The sequence below is a fragment of the Pristis pectinata genome, chromosome 14, assembly GCF_009764475.1.
Source record: "Pristis pectinata isolate sPriPec2 chromosome 14, sPriPec2.1.pri, whole genome shotgun sequence".
In the NCBI taxonomy this organism is placed as follows: Eukaryota; Metazoa; Chordata; class Chondrichthyes; order Rhinopristiformes; family Pristidae; genus Pristis; species Pristis pectinata.
The window spans coordinates 7,940,734-7,966,219 of record NC_067418.1 but is presented as its reverse complement, the minus strand read 5'-3'; the positions used below and the strand labels follow the sequence as shown (position 1 = coordinate 7,966,219).

Below are 25,486 nucleotides of genomic sequence, written 5' to 3'. Positions count from 1 at the left end.
ACAGGTGAAAAGCCCTTTAGCTGTAGGTGGCCGAACTGTCAGAAGAAGTTTGCGAGATCCGATGAACTGGTTCGCCACCATAACATGCACCAGAGAAATCTGACCAAGCTTCAACTCGCTCTCTGAGCGGTGAACGGGACTCCACTGCACAGAAAGGTGACGGCGCACTGCTGCAGAAGTCTGCTTTCTCCTCTTCACCTCCTCCCCCCGCAACCCCCCCCCCCCACCACCACCCTGTTCTAAATGTTCAGCAGCTAACGCGACAGAATCGATGCCCACATCTCTGTGACCGCCTTTGGGTCAGCGTCTCTTGCTCCCATTTGCCGTGTCAAATTGGCGTCGCCAGCTCTGCTCCTGGAGGTTTAATCGTTTGACATCCAGCCTCCCAAGCGCCCTACCTAGTCACCTTCCCTCCCTCCTCCAATACTGTTGACACTGATAAACCAACACCTTCAAAGAACATTCAGAAAGCACACACTTTCTGTAATACCCTGTAGAATGTAACTCCCAGAATCCCAGGAGATTCCAAAAGAGTCCATGTCAATCTTGGAGAGTCGCCAATGAGTGTGTTAGAAGAAGCATGTGACCATTGTTTGTGGAAACCAGTAGTGAGACACTGTATATAGAGCTATGGTGGTGCTGATTGAGTAACGTGCTGCAGTACTGTACCACTCAACTCCTCTGTAAATAATGTAAATATAGGGAGCTGTTAGAATTGAATACTACTGTATTTTGTTTCTCTTTTAACTCTGAAATCCAAATTCATCCCATGTAACATGTAGCCACTGAACGTAAGTTAAAACTAGCGGGCATTGCTGATGGGTGTTTAATCAATCGTGTAGATCCATAGAGGGACATTTTAGCTGGGATAATCACACTGTTTATCCATTTGAGATAACCTTTGACTAGATACAATAAGAGAGGTTGATGAGCGATGTTTTAGAAGGACTCTGCTCCGAAGTTGTACACTATATATTGAGAGGCCATGCTGGCGATGTGGCTGATTAGTTGTTATGTTAACAAACACCGTAAGACAAAGAGGCTGGACCACAAACTACCATTAACCATTCCTCTTGAAAACAAGTAACTTAATGACTTTCAAAATCTTCAAGTATATATGAAGAGAAAGGTTGTAGTGTAATGGATTGTACTGTATCCAAATTTCTTTGTTCATCTATTTACTATTACCAGCTGGAAATTATTATGTATATATCTGATAATGTATTGCTGTGGCTAAAATAGAAGAGTTATTAAAAGTAGAGAATAAACAGGTGAATTAGGTACGTCACAGGTTTGGTTTGTTTGCTTTACTCTGCAATAAGACTGAAAATCTATCAGCGGTCTCTCAATCCAACCACCTAGCCCTCACCCAATACCCTCCCCACCCGCTCAACTGAAAATGTTCAGACAGGAGAAGGCAACGAAAATCCAGCAGCTACTTTGGTCACCGGCCAACCTTCAAGCCCTTGTTGTCATTTGAATATTAATGTGTCTCACAAACGAACTCCAGCTCTGATCATTGCTTAACCCCACTCTCACCACCTCCTGCAATCGGCTCGCTACACATGAGCTAAATCAGCAGCAGCAAAGCACTTCTCAAGCGGTGCCTACATTATCGGGAAGGTCAGACGATGAATGTTGAACATCAGGGGCTCTCTGGCTTATGCTATGAATGCCGCTTCATAAATATTGGCTTGGCATTCTGACTGGCTGCTCAAAGGTAAGTGAGGAATTGGGACGTGGACAATATTTAAGAAATAAAGACTTGCATTTGTATAGATCCTTTCACAACCCCAGAATCCCCCAAAATGCTTTGCAACCAAAGATATACTTCTGAAATAATATAAGGCAGAGACAGGCCCAGTTCTGAAGAAGGGTCTCGACCTGAAACATCGACTGTCCACTTCCCTCCATAGGTGCTGCCTGACCCACTGAGTTCCTCCAGCATTTTGTGTGTTGCTCCAGATTCCAGTGTCTGCAGTCTTCGAGAAACAAGGCAGCCGTTTGTTCACGGCAAGCTCCCATAATAAATACTCCTGATCTGTTTTAATGCTACTGAATGAGTGATAAATATTGGATACGAGGGAAAGGCTCCTTAATATAAAGCCATTGGATCTCAGAAGGCAGATAGACCATTGGTCAACAGCTTATCTGAAAGTTTGCACCTCTACCACTGAAGCTGTTCCTCAATATGGATTTTGCAGACCAGTGGGACATGAACTGTTCGGTGTAGAACATAAGGAACAAGAGCAGGAAGAGGTCAATTTGCCCTACAAGCCTGCTCTGTTGTTCAGACACATCATGGCTGATTCACTCTTGGCCTCAATAACCCTCACCCACATCCCTCGACTCCTTTGTAGTTAAAGCACCTGTCAATCACCGCTTTGAATGTATTCAATAACTCTGCCTCCACATCTGTCTGGGGGAGAGAATTTCAAAGAGTCACGACCTTTCAGAGGAGAAATTCCTCTTCATCTCCACCTTAAATAGGCAACGCCTTCTGACACTAAACCTCCTAGTTCCAGATACCTCTAACAGAGCAAACATCCACTCAACATCCACCCCATCAATTCCCTTCAGAACCTTGCAGCCAAACGGCATGAACATTGAATTCTCCCACTTTAGGTAATCCCCACCCTCCTTCCCCACACCCCCCCCCCAACATGGTTCTTCTCTTCTTCCCTTTCCTAGCCTATTGTCTTTTTTCTACCCTTTTTTCCTCTCTCTCCTTACCCTTGACCCATCCCCCCGGTGGATCTGCTCTCCCCTCCTCCCCCGCACCTGCCTATCACTGTCTCTACCCTGCATCTACCTATCACCACCCTGTGCCCATCCCACCTCCCCTCTTTTGTCCACCTATCGCTGCTCTGCTTTTCCCTCCTATATATTGGGCTTCCCCTTAGGAAGTCCTGAAGAAGGGTCCTGACCCGAAACGTTGATCGCCTGCTTTTCTCCACGGATGCTGCCTGGCCTGCTGAGTTCCTCCAGCATCGTCGTGTTTTTCATCTAGATTCCAGCATCTGCAGTCCTTCAGAATCCGATAGGCTTCAATAAAATCACCTCTCCTTCTTCTATACTCCAAAGAGTATAGGCCCAACCTGCTCAGCTTTTCTTCATATATTAACCCTTTTGTCCCAGGAATCAAACTAGTGAACCTTCTTGGCACTGGCATCAGTACAGGCATATTCTAACTTAAATGTGGAGACCAAAACTGCAGTGCTCCAGATATAGTCTGATCAGACCCTGTAAGGTTGCATCAAAACTTCCCTACTTTTATTTTCCATATCTCTTGTGATCTTCATGATCTTATATACCTCTATCAGGTCACCCCGCAATCTCCTACCTGGTCCCTTCATCTGTCATTAGTATAGGTTGTGAATAATTGAGGCCCCAGCATGATCCCCATGGCAGAACACAAGTTGTGGATTGCCAATCTTCAAATGAACCATTCATCTCCACTCTCTGGCAAAAACTTTTTATGTGGTGCCTTAGTGAATGCCTTCTAGAAATCCAAATTCACTACATCTACTGGGTCCCCTTGATCTGCCCTGTTTGTTATATCCTCAAAGAAGCACCATCCAGTATGTTCCAGCAGAAATGGTTGGAAATGAGTCCCAGTGGGTCAGGCTGCAGACTGATTTAGACTAAACCATTCACTTTACTAGTTTTCTACGTTTTACTGCACTTTACTATTTATTACATCTCTTTTGGAACTTTTAACATCCAGCTGTGATTCCCACCATGTGACTACTGCTCCAAAAAACAAATAGAACATAGAACATTACAGCACAGTACAGGTCCTTCAGCCCACAATGTTGTGCCAACATTTTATCCTGCTCTGAGGTCTATCTAACCCTTCCCTCCCACATAGCCCTCCATTTCTCTATCATTCATGTGTCTATCTAAGAGTCTCTTAAATGTCCCCAATGTATCTGCCCCCACAACCTCTGCCGGCAGTGCGTTCCACGCACCCACCACTCTCTGTGTAAAAAACTTATTCCTCACATCCCCCTTATATCTTCCTCCAATCACCTTAAAATTATGTCCCCTCGTGTTAGCCATTGTCGCCCTGGGAAAAAGTCTCTGACTGTCCACTCGATCTATGCCTCTTATCATCTTGTACACCTCTATCAAGTCCCCTCACATCCTCCTTCTCTCCAAAGAGAAAAGCCCCAGCTCGCTCAACCTATCCTCATAAGACATGCTCTCCAATCCAGGCAGCATCCTGGTAAATCTCCTCTGCACCCTCTCTAAAGCTTCCACATCCTTCCTATAGTGAGGCAACCAGAACTGAACATGATACTCCAAGTACCAGAAATATTTTTTCCTGAACTATAGCTCGAATTGAGCTGAGTGGCAGCTGATGGTTCTGAAGCAAACAAACTGGCTACTCAGCCTTCATGCTTTAAATTTCATGTGAGGTGAAAGGCAGAGGTCTGAGACAGGCTGCTGGCGTGTCTACTGGTCGTTTCACCATTGAGCTCAGAGGTGCCACAGCGAGCGTTCGGACTGAGGGCTTTGCCTGCACCCTCAGCTATACACCAGCGAGGGTTGGTGTAGGAATGGTGGCTCCATTTATCTGATTGGGGTGACCAACCCCTTGAAGAAGGTATGTGCTTTAGTTACTTTATTTTAATGTTTTTAATTTTTTGTCAGTATTTTAATTACTTTTAAAATAAAAATAATAGCCTTTTTTAACTGTACAGTGGTCTGGACAATCTATTCTTTAGTCAAGGTTTGATTCTGATCTTGGGTGATGTCTCGGGAACTTGCATGTTCTCCCTCTGCAGATGCTCCTGTTTCTTCCCACAACCCAGAGATGTACGGGCAGGTTAATCATCAACTTGATATTACTTCTAGTGTAGGTAAGTGGCAAAAGATTCAAAGGGCAGTTGATGGACATGTGACCGAAAGTAAGATACTTGTTATATTGAAGTGTGGGGGGGAGGTATTGGTGGGATACTCTGCTGGGAACTGTCATGGATCTGATGGACCAAGTGGTCTCTTTCTGTGTTCGAATAAATAAGTAAATTAGCAAAAGGTTAAGTTATTCATCTGTTCCACCATTCAATTAGATCTTGCCTGGTTAGTACCCAAAAACATCTACCTTCCTTGGTTATGTAAACCTTAAACCTTTGACCAACAAAAATGTCTCTGCTGACCCTTTGTGTGAAGAAATTCCTTGTGGTTGAAGAGTTGAGCTTCAATGTTATGCTCTCCTGTTCAGGTCTCTCCCACCAGAGGAAGGAGCTTCTGTTTATTTACCTTATCCAATGTTTTAATCATCTTAAGTGCCTTGATTAGACCAGACCTTAAATCTTTTATTTTTAAAGGAATACCAGCCTCATATTTTTACCATTTTAGTTCAAATCAGCACTGCACCCACATATCCTCTCTGAGGCAGATCTCAAACTGAACACAATACTCAAAATGCCCTGGGGGGCAAACTAGGACACTATGTACCTGTAGCAGAGATTCTACCCCCATGGTGGAACACACAAGGTTAAAACCATAAGATCATAAGATATAGGAGCAGAATTAGGCCATTTGGCCCATCGAGTCTTCTCCGCCATTTGATCATGGCTGATTTTTATATATCAGCCCCATTCTGCCCAAAACCATTAACCCCCCCCCCCCCCACCAATCAAGAACCTATCAATCTCTGCCTTCAGTACACCTAATGACTTGGCCTCCATAGCACGAATTCCACAGATTCACCACCCTCTGGCTGAAGAAATTCCTCCTCATCTCTGTTCTAAAGGGATGTCCCTTTATTCTGAGGCTGTGCCCTCAGATCCTAGACTCTCCTACTGATGGAAACATCCTCTCCACGTCCACTCTATCCAGGCCTTTCAGTATCTGGTAGGTTTCAATGAGATTCCCCCCCCCCTCATCCTTCTGAACCCCAGTGAGTACAGGTCCAGAGCCATCAAACGCTCCTCATACATTAAACATTTCATTCCTGGGATCATTCTTGTGAACCTCCTCTGGACCCTCTCCAGGGCCACTAAGATATGGGGTCCAAAATTGCTCACAATTTTAAGGACCTGTCTTCTGTCCCCTCTTCTCTTTACCAAGGTAGTTAGACCTTGTGGAGAGTTCAGAGGTGAGTTGAAGACAAGTCCCAGTCAGAAAATGGTTCATAGTAATGTTTCTAGAAACATAGAAACATAGAAAATCTACAGCACAATTCAGGCCCTCCGGCCCATAAAGCTGTGCCGAACAAGTCCCTACCTTAGAAATTACTAGGCTTACCCAAGAGAATGAAAAAAACAAAGGAACTAACTCAAATGGGACTTTGGGGATTCATAGCAAAAGAAAAATACCACAGTTGCTTGAAATCTGAAATAAACCATAAAATGCTGACAATACTCAGCAGAACAGGCAACGAATGTGGAGAAACTGATTGAATGCTTCAGGATGATCAGAACAGATGAAAATTCATTGACTTGAAACATCAACTGTTTCTCCCTCCACGGCTGCTGCCTGGCCTGCTGAGCACTTCCTGCACTTTCGGAGTTTAGATAAATGATGGTAAATTTTATAGAAAAAGATCAATCCTGAAAAGTGTCACAGACAAGATAATGAACTTGGAACAGGGGATACCTGGTCAAATGAGTAAACGCGTGCAATGTGGTGCAATTTGTACTGAAGGCGCTCTGCAAAGTTTTGTAGTTTGATTGAACTTCCTGAATTGAGGCATCACAGTGGCCGCTGCCTCGCAGCTCCAGAGACCCAGGTACAATCCTGACCTCCGGTGCTGTCTCTGAGGGAAACAGTCGACGTTTCAGTCCTGATGAAGGGTCTTGGCCCCAAACATCAACTGGTCATTTCCCTCATAGATGCTGCCTGACCTGCAGATTTCCTCCAGCATTTTGTGTGTGTTGCTCCAGATTTCCAGCATCTGCAGTCTCCCTTGTGTCTTTGGTGCTGTCTGTAAGGAGTTTGTACGTTCTCCCTGTGACCACATGGGTTTCTTCCAGGTGCCCTGGTTTTCTCCCACATCTCAAAATAATGTATGGGTTGGTTGGTTAATTATGGATTGTAAATTATCTCTGGTGTGTTGGCACAACATCGTGGGCCAAAGGGCCTGTACTGTGCTGTGCTGTTCTATGTTCTAAATTATCCCTGGTGTGAAGATGAGTGGTGGATTCTAGGGGAGAATTGATGGGAGTATGGAGAGCATAAAAAAATGAGTTAAGGTGGAATGAGTGTGAAAATGAGTACTCAATGGTCAGTATAGACTGGTGGGCCAAAGGGCCTATTTCTGTGCTGTATTTCTCTATGACTCTATGACTCCATAATTAGTTCAGATGAAATCCAGGCTGCTGCATTTCCAAGTAATTGAGATTAAAAGAAAAGGCAAAGATTCCGGAGTTAATTGGCGCCTACAGTGGTTTGACTGTTGACTCTTGCAGCTTGCAAAAGCTAAAGCCAAATTATCCCCATTTTTGACAGCATCTTCCAAACTTGCGGTCACGGTAGTGTAGCGGTTAGCGTAACACTATTACAGCGCCAGCGACCCGGGTTCAATTCCGGCCACTGTCTGTAAGGAGTTTGTACGTTCTCCCCGTGTCTGCGTGGGTTTCCTCCGGGTGCTCCAGTTTCCTCCCACATTCCAAAGACGTACGGGTTAGGAAGTTGCGGGCATGCTATGTTGGCGCCAGAAGCGTGGTGACACTCATGGGCTGCCCCCCAGCGCAGGAACACAAAAAGATGCATTTCACTGTGTGTTTCGATGTACATGTGACTAATGAATAAATATCTATCTATCTAGACCCTGCGTAAAGTGGCATCCATGGTTCCATCAATATCAACCTTAAATCTACAGGTAGATAGATGTATCACCCAGTTCCACCTACCCCATTTTAAACTCCAAGCACGTCAAGATGGAGCTGGTGCAGTGATTTCAAGCACAAACATGCTTAGTGATCTCTTCCAAGGTGCCTCTGATTGTTGGGTTTGTTTTGACTTTAGCAGGCAACTCTACAAACTTGCAATCCATTGGTAATTATTCCAGGGATATTTCTACACCCACACTGTTCAAAACAATGAAGTTCAACTCGAGCCCTTGCAGATGTCAAGTGGAAAGTGTTAAGGTATTTGACTCCTGCAGTTGATGAGCAAAGTGAAAAACATACATTGTGTGAGAAGATTGATTATAATTAATTTAGTACAGTATTGCAAATGATTTATTATTTGCTGCTATACTGGCAGTGAGCAGAGATTGACGCCTTGCAAGGAAATCGATTTGGCAGCAAAGCCAAAAGTAAGGCCCCTGTGGTGATGTTCTGTCACTTCCCACAGACAAGAGGGAAGCTGGTGGAGGGAGGCAGTGGATCTGCAGGAGGTTTGCTGTTCATTATCCCAGGCGTTAATTCAACATACTTTGATATCAGGCTGATTGTAAATGCTCCAGGAAACAGAATGAGCCAAGACTTGAGTAGTCAGACGTTGGGAGGGAGAAACACAGAATAGAACATGGAGGCTGGAGGACAAATCAGGCCATTCAGCCCAACATTGATCTGTCTCCTGCTAACCCTTCAGTCTCCTTCAAGAGCAATGGTTCCCTTTCTCTTTTAACCCCGCATGGTAGTGTGTTTGGCGGCACGATAGTGTAATGGTTAGCGTTACGCTTTTACAGTGCCAGTGACCCTGGTTCAATTCCGGCTGCTGTCTGCAAGGATTTTATACGTTCTCCCCATGTCTGCGTGGGTTTCCTCCAGGTGCTCCAGTTTCCTCCCACGTTCCAAGGATGTACGGGTTAGGAAGTTGTGGGCATGCTATGTTGGCGCCAGAAGTGTGGCGACACTTGCGGGCTGCCCCCAGAACACTCTACGCAAAAAATGCATTTCACTCTGTGTTTCGATGTATATGTGACTAATAAAGAGATCTTATAAAATCATGAAAGGCATAGATAAGGAGGATGGTCACAGTCTATTCCCCTGGGTAGGGAAGTCTAAAACTAGAGGGTGTAGATTTAAGGTGAGAGGGGAAAGATTGAAAAGAGACCTGAGGGGCAACTGTTTCACAGAGGGTGGTAGGTATGTGGAATGAGCTGCCAGAGGATACGGTAGAGGCAGGTAAATGACTATGTTTAAAAGACATTTGGACAAGTTCATGGATAGGAAAGGTTTAGAGGAATATGGGCCAAACACAAGCAAATGGGACTGGCTTGGATAGATATCTTGGTCAGTATGGATGAGTTAGGCTGAAGGGCCTGTTTCTGTGCTGTATAACTCTATGACTCTGTGAGCTTGGTCAGTGAACACAAGATCATAATAAGAAAAGATATTTATTTATTAGTCACATGTACATCAACACACAGTGAAATGCGTCTTTTTGCGTTATTGAGAACGTGCTGGGGGCAGCCCGCAAGTGTCGCCACACTTCCGGCGCCAACATAGCATGCCCACAGCTCCTAACCCGTACGTCTTTGGAATGTGGGAGGAAACCGGAGCACCTGGAGGAAACCCACGCAGACACGGGGAGAACGTACAAACTCCTTACAGACAGTGGCGGGAATTGAACCCCGGTCGCTGGTGCAGTAAGAATGTTTCGCTAACTGCTACACTACCATGCCGCCGACACAGTAACAAGAGAAACAAGAGTAGCATGAGGCCATTTGGCCCTTTGAGCTTGTTCTGCCATTGAATAAGATTACATATGCCCAATTACATTCTTTTGCTCTTTCAAGTCAAGTCAAGGGCAGGCACGGTAGTGTAGCAGTTAGCATAACGCTATTATGACGCCAGCGACTCTGGTTCAATTCCGGCCGCTGTCTGTAAGGAGTTTGTATGTTCTCCCCGTGTCTTTGTGGGTTTCCTCCGGGTGCTCCGGTTTCCTCCCACATTCCAAATATGTATGCGTTAGGAAGTTGTGGGCATGCTATGTTGGCGCTGGAAGCGTGGCGACATTTGCGGGCTGCCCCCAGAACACTCTATGCAAAAGATGCATTTCATTGTGTGTATTCGATGTACATGTGACTAATAAAGATATCTTTATTGTCATATGCACTCGTACATGTGTGCACAGGTGCAAAACCTACTTGCAGCAGCATCACAGGCACATAGCATCAGATACACAACATTCACAAGAAAAACAAATTAAACATAAATTATACAAGAAGGAACACAATTAGAACAAAAAAACAAAGTCCACTGTAGTGCAAAGTGGTCACGGTGTTGCCATACTGAGGTAGTGATTAGGGTTATGCAGGTTGGTTCAAGAATCGGATGGCTGAAAGGAAGTAACTGTTCATGAACCTGGGGATCTTTGATGATAGATGCTGTCTTCTTGAGGCAGCACCTCATTCAGATACTTCCGTTGAAAATAGTGGTGATTGCCTTCAGAAGGCACAAGAGTCAACTACATGGGATGGGTATGGAGTCACACATAGGCCAGATCCAGGTAAGGATGGCAGATCTCCTCCCCTGAGAACCATTTATGAATCAGATAGTTTCTTACAACAATCTGGTAGTTTTCATGTCATCATTACTGAGACTAGTTGTTCTTTTTCCTAACTCCATGTGATTAGCTGATATACTCCTTGTAGAATTTCTGCTTCAGAGAACCTCCCACACATCCTCATTTTGTGGTTTGCAAAGTAAATCAACCAAGCACGATGGTGGCCAAGAGCTTTTTATTGACTATCTCCAGTTCAATTGTTGCTTTCACTTTTTCCTAATCTTTCTAGGGAATCCTCAGCTATCAGATGTTGCTCAGTAGGAAGCAACCTTGGTTGTGAGTCAGGGGACAGTGGCTTCATCCCACTCTAGAAACTTGAGCACAAAATCCGGGCTGATGTTCTTGTGCAGTGCTGAGGGGGTGCTGCACTGTTGGAGATGCTGTCTTTCAGATATACTTAACCAAAGATCCTCCTGTCCTCTCAGTGTCGTGGAAAAGATGCCATGACACTACTATAAAGCAGAGAAGTTGACCCAGTCAATATATATCCCTCAACAAACAATTTATTTGATTGTTATTACATTGCTGTTTGTGGGAACTTGCTGTTGAATATATGAACTGCTGCATTTCCTACATTACAACTGTGAGGACACTTGAAAAAGGACCTTGAAATGGCCACAAGGTGGTGAAGTATGCTAGAGAAATGCAGGCCAATCCTTCTCCCAGTTTACACCAGAGAAAAGTCTGACGTTATTCTGGTATGTTTCATACCTCAATATTCTCCCCTTGTCTTGGCCTACAATTCTGCTCACTCTTCCAAAGCTTCTGCCTGGGCTCTTGATCACTTAAGGCAACTTTATCCCTGATCGTAACTTTACCATTAAGACTGCTAAATGCAATTTTATTGAGACAGTGCATCAGCTTCTGGCTTCTCAACTTCACTGGGCCATGGCCAAAGCTGGAACTTTTTTGAATCCTCTTTTCCACTTCTTCTTCTAATAAGGTTTCCCGGAGAGAAATCTGACCATTTTGGCTCCCATTTCTCTCTGCCTCTAATCTTGATGATTTCCATTTAAAAAAATGTCTCAATGTTTCCCTCTCCGATGATTTTGACTGGCATTGTCTAACACTAGCCAATCCGGAGTGCAATAGGATTTATTACCCCGATGATATAATTCCCATCACGTCTCTGAGATTAACCCTGTCCAGCCCCAATCTCATTATTTTCTCTTATGACCCAGCATAGTCTTCTTTCTTTGGAACTAACTCGTGTTTAGCTTTCTTCATGAAAAGTGACTCCTCTCACCCATCAACTTACATTTTGTATCTACTAAAGTTATAAAAAATATAAGAACATAAGAAAATGGGAGCAGGAGTAGGCCATTGATCCCTCGTGCCTGCCCCACCATTAAATGTAACTAGTCTGCCCCAGGCTTCAACTCTTCTTCTGTGCCAGATCCCGATAGCCCTCAATTCACTGATGTTTCAAAAATATATCTAGTTCCTCTTTAAATACCCCCGATGGTCTAGCCTCCACAGCTCTTCAGTGTAGAGAATTCCAGAGATTCACCACGCTCTCTGAGAGAAAATCTCTACAAACTTCAGTTTTAGATGACTGCCCTGCCCGCAAATCTTGTAACTATGTCCCTTCATTCGAGATTCTACCACTGGTGGAAACATAGGACATAGAACACTACAACACAGTACAGGCCCTTCGACCGACAATGTTGTGCCGACGTTTTATCCTGCTCTAAGATCTATCTAACCCTTCCCTCCTACCTTGCCCCCCATTTCTCTATCATTCATGTGTCCAGCTAAGAGACTCTTAAATGTCCCTAATGTATCTGCCCCCACAACCTCTGCCAGCAGTGCGTTCCACGCACCCACCACTCTCTGTGTACAAAACTTACCCCTTATACCTTCCTCCAAGCTCGACATCTACAACAAAGAATATAGAACATAGAACAGTGCAGCACAGGAACAGGACCTTCGGCCCACCATGTCTGTACCGACCATAATGCCAACCTAAACTAATCCCATCACCTGCATGTGTTCCACATCCCTCCATTCCCTGCCTGTTCATGTGTCTGTCCAAATGCCTCTTAAACGTCACTCTCATATCTGCTTCCCCCACCACCTGGCAGCACGTTCCAGGCACCCACCACTCTGTGTGTAAAAAACTCGCCTCACAAATCTCCCTTAAACTTTTCCCATCTCACCTTAAACCAGTGCCCTCTAGTATTTGACATTTCCACCCTGGGAAAAAGAAACTCTGACTGTCTACCCTACCTATGCCTCTCATAATTTTATATTTTTCTATCAGGTTGTCCATCAGCCTTTGATGCTCCAGAGAAAACAATCCAAGTTTGTCCAGCCTCTCCTTATAGCTAATACTCTCCAATCTAGGCAACATCCTGGTGAACCTCTTCTGCACCCTCTCTACAGCCTCCACATCCTTCCTGTAATGTGGCGGCCAGAACTGCACGCAACACTCCAGATGTGGCCTAACCAAAGTTTTATACAGCTGCAACATGATTTCCTACTCAATGCCCCGACTGATGAAGGCAAGTGTGCCGCATGCCTTCTCTACCACCCTATGCACACGTGTTGCCATTTTCACTTCTTTGTTATTCTGCCTCAGGATCTTATATTTTTCAGTAAGGTCACCTTCATTCTTCTAAACTCCAAAGAATATAGGTCTAATTTCTTTAGTTGCTTGTGATAGGATAACTCTCTCATCTTAGGAATTGGCCTCGAGAATCTCTTTTGGACTGCTTCCAATTCCAGAATATCCTTTCTTAAATGAGGGGAGCAGAATGTGCAGTACTCCAGGTGTGGCCTCACCAGTACAGTTGCAACAACATTATTAACTCTCACATTATCCAACATCTTCAAAGTTTGAGCTGAATCACTGCCCTCTGGTATTGGTCTTGGTTTACTATAGTCACTTGTACCGAGGTACAGTGAAAAACTTGTCTTGCATACCGTTCGTACAGGTCAATTCATTACACAGTGCAGTTACATTGAGTTAGTACAGAGTGCATTGATGTAGTACAGGTAAAAACAATAACAGTGCAGAGTAAAGTGTCACAGCTACAGAGAAAGTGCAGTGCAATAAGGTGCAAGGTCACAACAAGGTAGATCGTGAGGTCAGAGTCCATCTCATCGTATAAGGGAACCATTCGATAGTCTTATCACAGTGGGATAGAAGCTGTCCTTAAGTCTGTGGTATGTGCCTTCAGGCTCCTGTATCTTCTACCTGATGGAAGAGGAGAGAAGAGAGAATGGCCCAGGTGGGTGGGGTCTTTGACTATGCTGGCTGCATCACCCAGGCAGCAAGAGGTAAAGACAGTCTGAGGAGGGGAGGCAGTTGTCCATGATGCGCTGGGATGTGTCTCTGGTTCTCTGCGTGAACATTCCATGGTCTGTGATGTTTACCTCCCTGACGTTGTTCATCAAACTATTGACAGTCAGTATCTCGGTTGGCCTTGGAGACCTTTTCAAGTTCTTGCACCTAGTGCTTCTAACAAGACACTACCATTCAGCTCCTCTTTATAGTAAAGGATCCTCTTTCTTGGGGTCCAAGCCCGTAGTTCCCTGAAAGTGGCTGCGCAGGTTGATAGAGTGGTAAAGAAGGTGTATGGCAGGCCTGCCTTTATTATTCGAGGCACTGAGTTCAAGAGTCTGGAAGTTATGTTGTAGTTATAAAACTCTGGTTAGGCTGCATCTGGAGTATTGCATTCATTTCTGGTCGCCCCATTATAGGAAGGATGTGGAGGCTTTGGAGAGGGAGCAGAAGAGGTTTACCAGGACGCTGCCTGGATTACAGGGCAAGTGATATAAGGAGAGGTTGGACAGGTTTGGGTTGTTTACCCTGGAGCGGTGGAGGCTGAGAAGAGACCTGATAGAGGTTTAAAAGATTATTAGAAGCATAGATAGAATAGGCAGCTGTTATCTTTTTCCCAGGATCGAAATGTCTGATACTAGAGGGCATGTACAAAGTGAGAGGGGGTAAGTTCAAAGGACATGTGCAGGGCAAGTTTTTTTACACAGTGTGGTGGGTGTCTGGAATGGGCTGCCAGGGGTGGGGGTGGAGGCAGATACGGTAGAGATATTTAAGACGGTCTTAGACAGGCACATGAATGTGCAGAGAATGGAGGGATATGGACATTGTGTCGGCAGAAGAGATGTTTAGTTAGGCATTTAACTAATGGTTTAATTAGTTTGGCACAGATATCATGGGCCAAAGGGCCTGTTCCTGTGCTGGACTAATGATACCTTTGGAATGCTGAAAAGGGAGGAGAGGAAAATGTGCCTGGTGACAGCATTACATTGAAGGCAGCATAAATTCTGGAGGGTGATCTGTTGAATGTGGAGGCTGGTGGAGGTGGAGGGGAGGAGGAGAGGGAGGGAGAGTAGAAGTGAGGGAGACAGAACAGATAATGTTGAGGGCCCAGTGGAGGAAAGGCCACAGTAAAGAACAAAGGAAGACATTTCGGTAGCACCGGCGTTCATTGGAACAGATGCGGCAGAGCTGGGGGTGGGGGGGGGGGGGGGGGGGGCGGGGAAGGAAAATCACCCTGACAGGATGCAGAGGAGGAGGGAGTGGAATAATCATAGCTGTGGGCCTGCAATGGATGCACTAAATGATCCCCTCCGAAAGAGACAGAGGAGTAAAGGAAAAGCAGAGGTGAATCATGTAACCTCACTCACGGGTGGCTCTACCACTCGCACAGCTGCTTCCCATGTAACAGCAGGGGACGTAACACCTCTTCCCTTTCCAGTATCAGTAACCCAAGCACTCTTTCCAGATGAAGCAACTGTTTGTGTGTTCTTGTTAGTTAATGTTCACATTGCTGTCTCTACTACAGAGAAACCAAATGCAGATTGAGGAGCTACTTTGAAGAACACCTCCATTCAGTCTGCAAGGTTGACCCTGGGCTTTCAGCTTACTCCTCTACCCGACTCCTGCTTTGACCTCTCTGTCTGTGGCTTCCTGCACTGTTCCAATGAAACCCACTGTAAGGTTGAGGAACAGTGCTTCACCTTTCGACAAGCCATGTTCTAGCCCTCCGGTCTCAACAATTTCAGATAACCAGCCGCTCCAGCTTTTCTTCAGAGCTCGCTAGCTCTGCTGAAAGGTCACCATCTGTAAAGTTAAATCAGTTTTTTGGTTCCCCCACAGTCGCTGCCTGACCTGCAGGGTATTTCCAACATTCTCCTTTATTTCTGATTAATGTATCTCACAGCATTGTTTTTAAGATAAGATAAGATCTCTTTATTAGTCACATGTACATCGAAACACACAGTGAAATGCATCTTTTTGCGTACAGTGTTCTGGGGGCAGCCCACAAGTGTTGCCACGCTTCCGGCGCCAACACAGCATGCCCACAACTTCCTAACCCATATGTCTTTGGAATGTGGGAGGAAGCCGGAGCACCCGGAGGAAACTCACGCAGACACGGGGAGAACATACAAACTCCTTACAGACAGTGTCGGGAATTGAACCCAGGTCGCTGGCGCTGTAAAGCGTTACACTAACCGCTACACTACCGTGCCTGCCCACCTTTTATTTCTATTCTCTCCCTATCTGCACCTCCTTCAGAGTTCAGCTGTGATAACAAGTCTCCACCTCCCTCTCTCAGCTGCCACCACCTCCCTCTGTCTTATTACTCTCCCATTCTCTGGCCTGTCACAAACATTCTCCCTGTTCCCACCATACTCACCCCTCTCTGCAACTTAAAACGTATGTAACTTCTAGCTCATCAACCTGAAACATTGTTTGTTTCTCTCTCCACAGATGCTGCCTGTCCTGTTGAGTATTTCTATCCTTACTTTTGTTGTTATTGCTTCATTATTCATGTGGATTGGGTCCTGCTAACTGAGCCGGGATTGGAAGAACCCTCAAAGGTCGGTGGAGTCTTCACTATTTTTCTGTTTCACTTATTGCTTTCGTACAACCCAACAGGGAGATGTTGGCTTCCACATGGGCCAGGTGTTCTCCTTCATGACACAGCAGATTCCCGTTGGACCACAGATAATAATCAGCCTTCTGATTCCTCTTACCAAAACGCATGACCTCACACCTTCCCACATTAAACTCCATTTCACCCCTTCACCAAATCTGTCCATATCCTGTTGCAGAACCACAGTAGCCTCATCATATTGTACCTTTCCACTTATTTTTGAGTCATTGGCAAACTTGGACACTTTACATTCTGGCCCTTCTCTAAGCTATTAATATAAATAGTATAAATAGTAAATATAAAAACAGTAAATAATTGAGGGCAATATAAATGGCAAATTATTGCAGGGAGGCTCCGAGAACCAGTAAGACTTGATGGGCTGAATGGTCTCTATGTCATAAGGAAATATGAGAAGAGTTCTCATCCTCAGCTCCTCTCTACCTGTTTGAAAGATTTGTCTGTCCTCATGTTAGAAGACAGCTAAAAATAATAAACAATTCTCCTAATGGCCAATCATTGTCACAGTGGCCTCACCATCTCACTGGAAATAAGATCTCACAGACTGTAACACATTCCTGCTACTAGACTGGGCTACCTCATTACTATAACAGTCATGTTTCTGGGGAAATCATTGCTCATTGTAGAAGAGTCTTATTGCTTGACTAACATATGTTAACTTACTGTAACACAGCCACGACATCGGGGAAACATTCCTCACTTACGGAAACACAGGGCCGCTGCTGGCTTATGTAGATTACTTTCCACTCCTGCCTCTGAGTCAGAGGCCATGGGTTCAAGTCTCACTCCAGAGACTTGAACAAGTGGTTTACTCCACTGCTGGGAGTTGGAAGGACAGTTGTACTGTTGGAGGTGTCATCAGTGAGAATGGTGTGCGACCTGCCTTCTGAAATATCCTGGTTCTGTGTCTGAAGAACAGCAAGGGAGTGTTGCACGAATCACGGCTAATATTTCTTCCTTAACCAATATCACCAGAACTGATTTTCTGGTCATTGTCCTATTTGTGGGAGCTTGCTGTGTACTTTCACTACTTCTTGCTCCCACTTCATGTCTCTGTCACCTTGAAGCTCGAAAAACTGAAGATGCTGGAAACACTCAGCAGGTCAGACAGCATCTGTGGAAGGAGGAACAGAGTTGACGTTTCAGGTTGAAGACCCTTCATCAGAACCCTTTCCACAATGCATCTTGATCTGCTGTGTGTTACCAGCATTTCCTTGTTTTATCTCCCTGTCACCTTGACACTTGAGTGAGTAGTGGACACAGCTCAGCACATTGGTATTGGTATTGGTTTATTATTGTCACTTGTACCGAGGTACAGTGAAAAACTTGTCCTGCATACTGATCGTATAGGTCAATTCATTACACAGTGCAGTTACACTGAGTTAGTACAGAGTGCATTGACGTAATACAGGTAAAAACAATAACAGTACAGAGTAAAGTGTCACAGCTACAGAGAATGTGCAGTGCAATAAGGTGCAAGGTCACAACAAGGTACATTGTGAGGTCAGAGTCCATCTCATTGTATAACGGTACCGTTCAATAGTCTTATCACAGTGGGGTAGAAGCTGTCCTTAAGTCTGGTGGTACGTGCTCTCAGGCTCCTGTATCTTCTACCTGATGGAAGAGGAGAGAAGAGAGAATGACCCAGGTGGGTGGGGTCTTTGATTATGCTGGCTGCTTCACCAAGGCAGCGAGAGGTAAAGACAAGAGTCCAAGGAGGGGAGGCTGTTTTCCGTGATGCGCTGGGCTGTGTCCCCTCTGCAGTTTCTTGTGGTCCTGGGCAGAGGAGTTGCCATACAAAGCAGTGATGCATCCAGGTAGGATGCTTTCTATGGTGCATCAATAAAAGTTGGTGAGTGTCAAAGGGGACATACAGAATTTCTTTAGTTTCCTGAGGAAGTAGAGGCACTAGTGAGCTTTCTTGGCCGTGGCATCTATGTGATTTGACCAGGACAGGCTATTGATGATGTTCACTCCCAGGAACTTGAAGGTCTCAACCCTCTCGACCTCAGCACCATTGACGTAGACAGGTGCATGTACACCACCCCCTTTCCTGAAGTCAATGACCAGCTCTTTCGTTTTGTTGACATTGAGGGAAAGGTTGTTGTCATCACAGAAACCAGCCTTCCCTCCATGCACTACACTTCTCGCTGCCTTGGTAAAGCAGCCAACATAATCAAAGACCCCACCCACCCCGAACATTCTCTCTTCTTCCCCCTCCCATCGGGCAGAAGATACAAAAGCCTGAAAGCAGGTACCACCAGGCTCAAGGACAGCTTTTATCACGCTGTTATAAGACTATTGAATGGCCCCCTTGTATAATAAAATGGACTCTTGACCTCTCAATCTCCCTCGTTATAGCCATGCACTTTATTGCCTACCTGCACTGCACTTTCTCTGTAACTGTAACACTTTATTCTGCACTCTGTTTTATCATCTACCACCTCAATGCACTGATGTAATGAAATGATCTGTATGCAAGATCAGTTTATCTCTGTTCCTTGGTACACGCGACAATAATAAACCATTTTACTGATTTTTACCAATTTACTTCCCCTGTACGTGTACATACCATTATAAAATGTGCCTCTAATTTCTTAATTTACATTATGCTGTACATTACTGTTAGGATGCAGAGAAGGAGACTTAGTCAGAGGATATAGTTAATAGGAAACATTAATACTAAGCAAACAACAGCCTTAAACCTATTTGTATTGTATTTTATGTTGATAACATGGAACCCCTGTCCTTTATTGATATTTGCAAGCGGAGATAGGAAATTCAAAACACAGGACACGTGTCAACAAGAACTTCTGTTGATTAGAATGGCAGTGGTGTGATGTTTACACAGACTGTAGCACTTGGAGTCATAGAGTCATAGAATTGTACAGCGTGGAAAACAGGCCATTCGGCCCAACTTATCCATGCCGACCAAGGTGCCTAACTGAGCTAGTCCCATTTGCCAGTGTTTGGCCCATATCCCTCAAAACCTTTCTTATCCATGTACCCGTCCAAGTGCCTTTTAAATGTCATAATTGTTCCCCTCTCTTGCAGCTCGTTCCACATACCCACCAACCTCTGTGTGAAAAGGTTACCCCTCAGGTCCCTTTTAAATATTTCTCCTCTCACTGTAAACCTATGCCCTCTACTTTTGGACTCCCCTACCCTGGGGAAAAGACTGTGGTTATTAAATTTATCTATGCCCCTCATGGTTTTATAAAACTCTATAAGGTCACCCCTCAGCCTCCTACACTCCTAGCCTCTCCAGCCTCTCCCTATGAGTCAAACCCTCCAGTTCTGGTAACAACCTCGTAAATCTCTTTTGTACCCTTTCCAATTTAATGATATCTTTCTTGTAGCAGAGTGACCAGAACTGTCCACAGTACTCCAAATGTGGCCTTACCAACGGCTTGTACAGCTGTAACATGATGTCCCAACTCTTGTACTCAATATCCTGACCAATGAAGGCAAGTGTGCCAAATGCCTTCTTCACCACCCTGTCTACCTGTGTTACCACGTTCCAGGGACTATGTACCTGTACCCCGAGGTCTCTCTGTTCTACAACACTCCCCAGGGGCCCGTCATTTACTGTGTAAGTCCTGCCTTGGTTTGTCTTACCAAAATGCAACACCTTGCATTTATTTTGACATAATGGATTTTCAGAACTAACCATATTTGTTTTTATACAGACCCCAACAAATCTATAAGATAAGATAAGATATGTTTATTTGTCACATGTACATCGAAGCACACAGTGAAATGCATCTTTTGTGTACAGTGTTCTGGGGGCAGCCCGCAAGTGTTGCCACACTTCCAGCGCCAACATAGCATGCCCACAACTTCCTAACCCGTACGCCTTTGGAATGTGGGAGGAAACCGGAGCACCCAGAGGAAACCCACGCAGACATGGGGAGAACGTACAAACTCCTTACAGACAGCGGCCGAAATTGAACCTGGGTCGCTGGCGCTGTAATAGCGTTACACTAACAGTATTAGGGCAGTCAGTAAATGTGACATGACCATAAAGTCTTCTTGGATACTTGGTCAAAGGGACACAGAACCTACCAGGCCACCTTGGAATAGATGAGACTAAGGCTGAGCTAACATCACCGCTCTGAGACAGGAAACACCCCTCCCTTACTCTGATTGGTCATTGGTTTATTATTGTGAAATGTATTTAGATACAGTGAAAAACATTGTTTTGCATTCCATCTTTATTAAGACAAGGGGAACAATAGAGGAATGTACTGTAAATAGGTTCAAAATGTACTAGGTGGGTGGGTGAAGGTCTGGAGCCCAGAGGAACATTGGCAATAGTGGCTAGGGGAAACTCAGAGAGGAAAGGAGTTAAGGTGACAGTCATTTGATCTCCTGTATTTGGAGGAGTGAAGCAGGTGTCAGGCACACAGGGGAATGCACAATACGCAAGTAATGGAACCACACAAGGAAAGGGATAACTACAAGAAGAGTTGGAGAGCGCATCAGGGGAGAGGAGTAGGTAGAATGACCAAGTGGAGGACTTACAGAGAGAAAAAGAAATGTGAGGTGGAAGGGTTGCAACAGGAGGTGGTTGAATTAGTTGGACATTAGGAGGTAAATGGAATAGGGCCCAAAGGTGGCGCTCACTCCTCAAGCTCCACTTTGCCCATCTCTTCCAAAAGTTCAGTATTCTCAAATATTTAATTCTCCATCTTAGTAATATTGCAACCACATCACCGCAATGGCTATTAGATCATATCCACTTACTTCTCTGAGCCATTAATTCATCCATCTTGTTAGAAATGCTGCATGCATTTAGATAAATAGCCTTCACTTTTGTCTATCATGTTCTCCTCCCTGACTAATTGGTCATTGGTTTATTACTGCCAAATGTACCGAGATACAGTGAAAGACTTATTTTGCATGCTATCCATACAGATCATTTTAAAACGTAAGTACATCGGGGTAGTGCAAAGAGAAAAGCAATAACAGAAAGAAGAATATAGTGTTACAGTTACAGAGAAAGTTCAGTGCAGGTAGACAGTAAGGTGCAAGGACCATGAAGAGGTAGATTGTGAGGTCAAGAGTTCAAGAGTCTTATAACAGTGGGATAGAAGCTGTCCTTGATCCTGGTGATACGTGCTTTCAAGCTTCTGTATCTTCTGCCCAGTGGAAGGGGGGAGAAGAGAGAATGTCTGGTGTGAGTGTGTCCACAACTCTCTGCGATTTCTTGTGGTCTTGGGCAGAGCAGTTGCCATACCAAGCTGTGATGCATCCAGTTAGGATACTTTCTATGGTGCATCTATAAAAATTGGTGAGGGTCAAAGGGGGCATGCTGAATTTCCTCAGGAGGTAAATTTGTATTGTATGCACTGTCCCTTCCTAACAGACTGATTATCATTACTCATTTTGCTTCACTATTGCCTTGCCTTTTCCCATTAACGCTCTAAATTTCCCCTCAACCATTTAGTTAGGCCTTATCAACAGTTTAATTGGACATTGTGTTTAGTGCAGACATTGTGGGCCGAAGGGCCTGTTCCTGTGTTGTCCTGTCCTACGTTCTATGTTCTATAGCCCAGTTATTCAATTTGCTAGCATGTTGTTCTCAGCCTGAATCAGGTGAACCCATCCCAATGGAACAGCTCCTTCTTTCCCCAGTGTCCCATTATTGAAACGCATTTCTCATACGCCAATCTTTGAGTGACACATTCATCCCCTATTGTCTTATTTGCCTTATCCCAATCCAGAGGTTATTACAATTATAGTTCTGCTTTTTAATCTGGATCCCAGCTGCTCAGACATCCTCAGCAGTACTTCCTTCTTAGCCACACAAACGTAAGAACATCAGAATTGGGAGCAGAAGGAGGCTACCTGGCCCCTTAATCCTACACCAGTTAATAAGACATCACGAAAACCAGCCTCCCCTCCAACACTTCTGGCTGCCTCAGTAAAGCAGCCAACATCATCAAAGACCCCACCCACCCTGGACATTCTCTCTTCTCCCCTCTCCCATCAGGTAGAAGGTACAAAAGCCTGAGGGCACGTACCACCAGGCTCAAGGACAGCTTCTATCCCACTGTTATAAAACTATTGAACTGACGTCTTGTATGATAAGATGGACTCTTGACCTCACAATCTACCTTGTCATGGCCTTGCACCTTATTGTCTGCCTGCACTGCACTTTCTCTGTAATTATAACACTCTATTCTGCATTCTGTTATTTCTTTTCCCTTGTACTACCTCGATGTACTGATGCGATGAAACGATCTGTATGGATGGCATGCAAAACAAAGTTTTTCACTGTGCCTCGGTACATGTGGCAGTAATAAACCAATTTACCAATAAGATTGTGGTTGATGGTAAACTTGACTCTGTGTTCTTAGCTTCTGTGGTAAGTTTTCACCCTCTTGCTTATCAAGTATCTGTCTCCATTGCTTGGCCTGCCATGGCAGAATTAACATAATTAATTTTGTAATTAATGAAATTCCAGGTAACTTACCCCTTCTTGACATGCATCAGATTGGGGGAAGGTTATTTGGGCACTTTGTTTTGGGGGGCAGTTATTGGCATCCAGAAGGTATCATTGCAGGAGTCTCAAACCATGCAGTTCCTCTGAAAAACAATTAATTAAAATGATTAATTACTTTAAAGATTTAAAAGAGACCTGAGGGGTAACTTCTTCACACAGAGGGTGGTGTGTATATGGAATGAGCTGCCAGAGGAAGTGGTTGAGGCAGGTACAATAACAACTTTTAAAAGACATTTGGATAGGAGGGGTTTAGAGGGATATGGGACTAGCTTGCTGGACACCATGGTCAGCATGGACAGGATGGACCGAAGGGCCTGTTTCCATGCTGTATTACTCTATGACTCTAATTATTTTTTAAAAGAATATACAGTTGCACTATTGCCCTTATCTCACCGAAGTGCCTTACTCACCCACATCCACGCTGCAATGTGTGTGGTAACACACCCAGAGTCTTATGTTCCCTATTCCACACATTCTGAGTCTGCTGATGTCAATTAACCAGTTCCAGCTGGCTACCTAATTCATCATGTTATATTATTTGTAATGCTGCAAGTGAAAACTACAAGGTTAAGAAAATCCACCGGTTAAGCTAAATTAATTTAACAAATATATAGTATCTAGTACTCTGTGCTAGAACACGTGTGTAGGTAAGGGAGCCCTTCTGGGGTGGGGTGGGTGCATGGGCTGTGACCTGCTTGAAGGCAATTAAAAACTGAGGGAGCCCACCACAGGAGCAACTCAAGAGTCCTGTTGTCTATATTTCTCTCAGCAACACAATACACTGGGAATGATGACATTGCTTGCTCCCTTAATACAGGTATGTTCGACTGCAAGATGGAAGCATCCAATTGAATTTCCAGAGTTCATTGATCAGAGTGAAACTATTGTAAATATGTTTCACTCTGGGAAAAAATTAAGAAGATTGGTCTTAATTCTTAATTAAGAAGGACATGGATCCGTACGTGGAATTATGATGTCGTAGCCATTAGTGGGACTTGGTTGCAGGAGGGGCAGGACCGGCAGCTCAATGTTCCGGGGTTCTGTTGTTTTAGACATGATAGAGGGGGAGGTATTAAAGGGGGAAGGGTGACATTACTCATCAGGGAAAATGTCATGGCAGTGCTCAGAGAGGACATACAGCAGGGCTCCACTACCGAGGCAATTTGGGTGGAACTGAGGAATAAAAAGGGACGACCATGTTAATGGGGCTATATTATAGACCTCCCAATAGTCAGTGGGATTTAGGACCAAATTTGTAGACAGATAGCAGACAGTTGTAGGAAATATAAAGTTGTGATAGTAGGTGACTTTAACTTTCCACATAGTGACTGGGACTCCCATACTGTAAAAGGACTGGATGGGATAGAGTTCATCAAGTGTGTTCAGGAAAGTTTCCTTAATCAATACACAGAGGTCCCAACTAGAGAGGTTGTGATACTGGATCTCCTCTTAGGGAATGAGACAGGGCAGGTGACAGGTGTGTGTGTAGGGGAACACTTTGGATCTAGTGATCATAATTCCATTAGTTTCAAGATAATTATGGAGAAGGATAGGACTGGTCCTGGGGTTAAGATTCTAAACTGGACGAAGGCCACTTTTGAGGGCATCAGAAGGGATCTGGCAGGCGTGCATTGGGATAGGTTGTTTTCCGGCAAAGAGATGCTTGGTAAGTGGGAGGCTTTCAAAAGTGGAAAAATTGAGAGTACAGAATCTGTATGTTCCTGAATAAAAGGCAAGGCTGACTGGTTGAGGGAACTTTGGTTATCGAGGGATATTGAGGCCCTGATGAAGAAAAAGAAGGAGGTGCGTATCAGGTATATGCAGTTAGGATCAAATCAGGTGCTTGAGGAGTATAAGAAATGCAAGAGAACTCTTCAGAGAGAAATCAGGAGGGCTAAAGGAGGACATGAGGTTGCTCTGGCAGACAAGGTGAAAGAGAATCCCAAAGATTTCTATAGCTACTGTATATTAAGAGCAAAAGGATAGCAAGAAACAAAACTGGTCTTTTTGAAGATCAGCTTGGACATCTATGTGTGGATCTGAAAGAGATAGGGGAGACCTTAAATGATTTTTTTGCATCTGTATTTACTCGAGAGACAGAGACTATAGGACTGAGGAAAAAGAGTAGTGAGGTCACGGACTGTATCCGGATTATGGAAGAGGAGGTGATTGCTGTCTTGAGGTGAATTAGGCTGGATAAATCCCCTCGGACCTTGGGGGAGGCTAGTGCTGAAATTGCAGGGGCCCTGGCAGAGATATTTAGGACGTCCTTAGCCACAGCTGAGGTGCTGGAGGACTGGAGGATAGCTAATGTTGTTCCGTTGTTTAAGAAAGGCTGTAAGAATATGCCAGGAAATTATAGGCCGGTGAGCCTGACGTCAGTCGTGGGTAAATTATTGGAAGGTATTCTGAGGGACAGGATGGATAGGGCCTGGTTAGGGATAGACAACATGGCTTTGTGTGTAGCAAGTCATGTCTAGCCAACCTTATAGAGTTTTTCAAGGAGGTTACCAGGAACATCCCACACGGGAGGCTGGTCCAGAAGGTTAAGTTGCTTGGCATTCAGGATGAAGTAGCCAATTGGATT

General features: G+C 44.6%; 1 protein-coding gene across 2 annotated transcripts in view; it reads left to right on the top strand.

Moving 5' to 3' along the window:
- LOC127577660 (Wilms tumor protein homolog) overlaps window positions 1–1,287 on the top strand; it is an 83,567-nt gene extending 82,280 nt beyond the window's left edge. For both annotated transcript variants that reach the window (XM_052029033.1, XM_052029034.1), the window contains exon 8: window positions 5–1,287. In XM_052029033.1, the coding sequence (XP_051884993.1) occupies window positions 5–126 (122 nt within the window). In that variant the 3' untranslated portion in view covers window positions 127–1,287. The remainder of the gene's footprint in view (window positions 1–4) is intronic.
- Window positions 1,288–25,486: the final 24,199 nt, after the last annotated feature.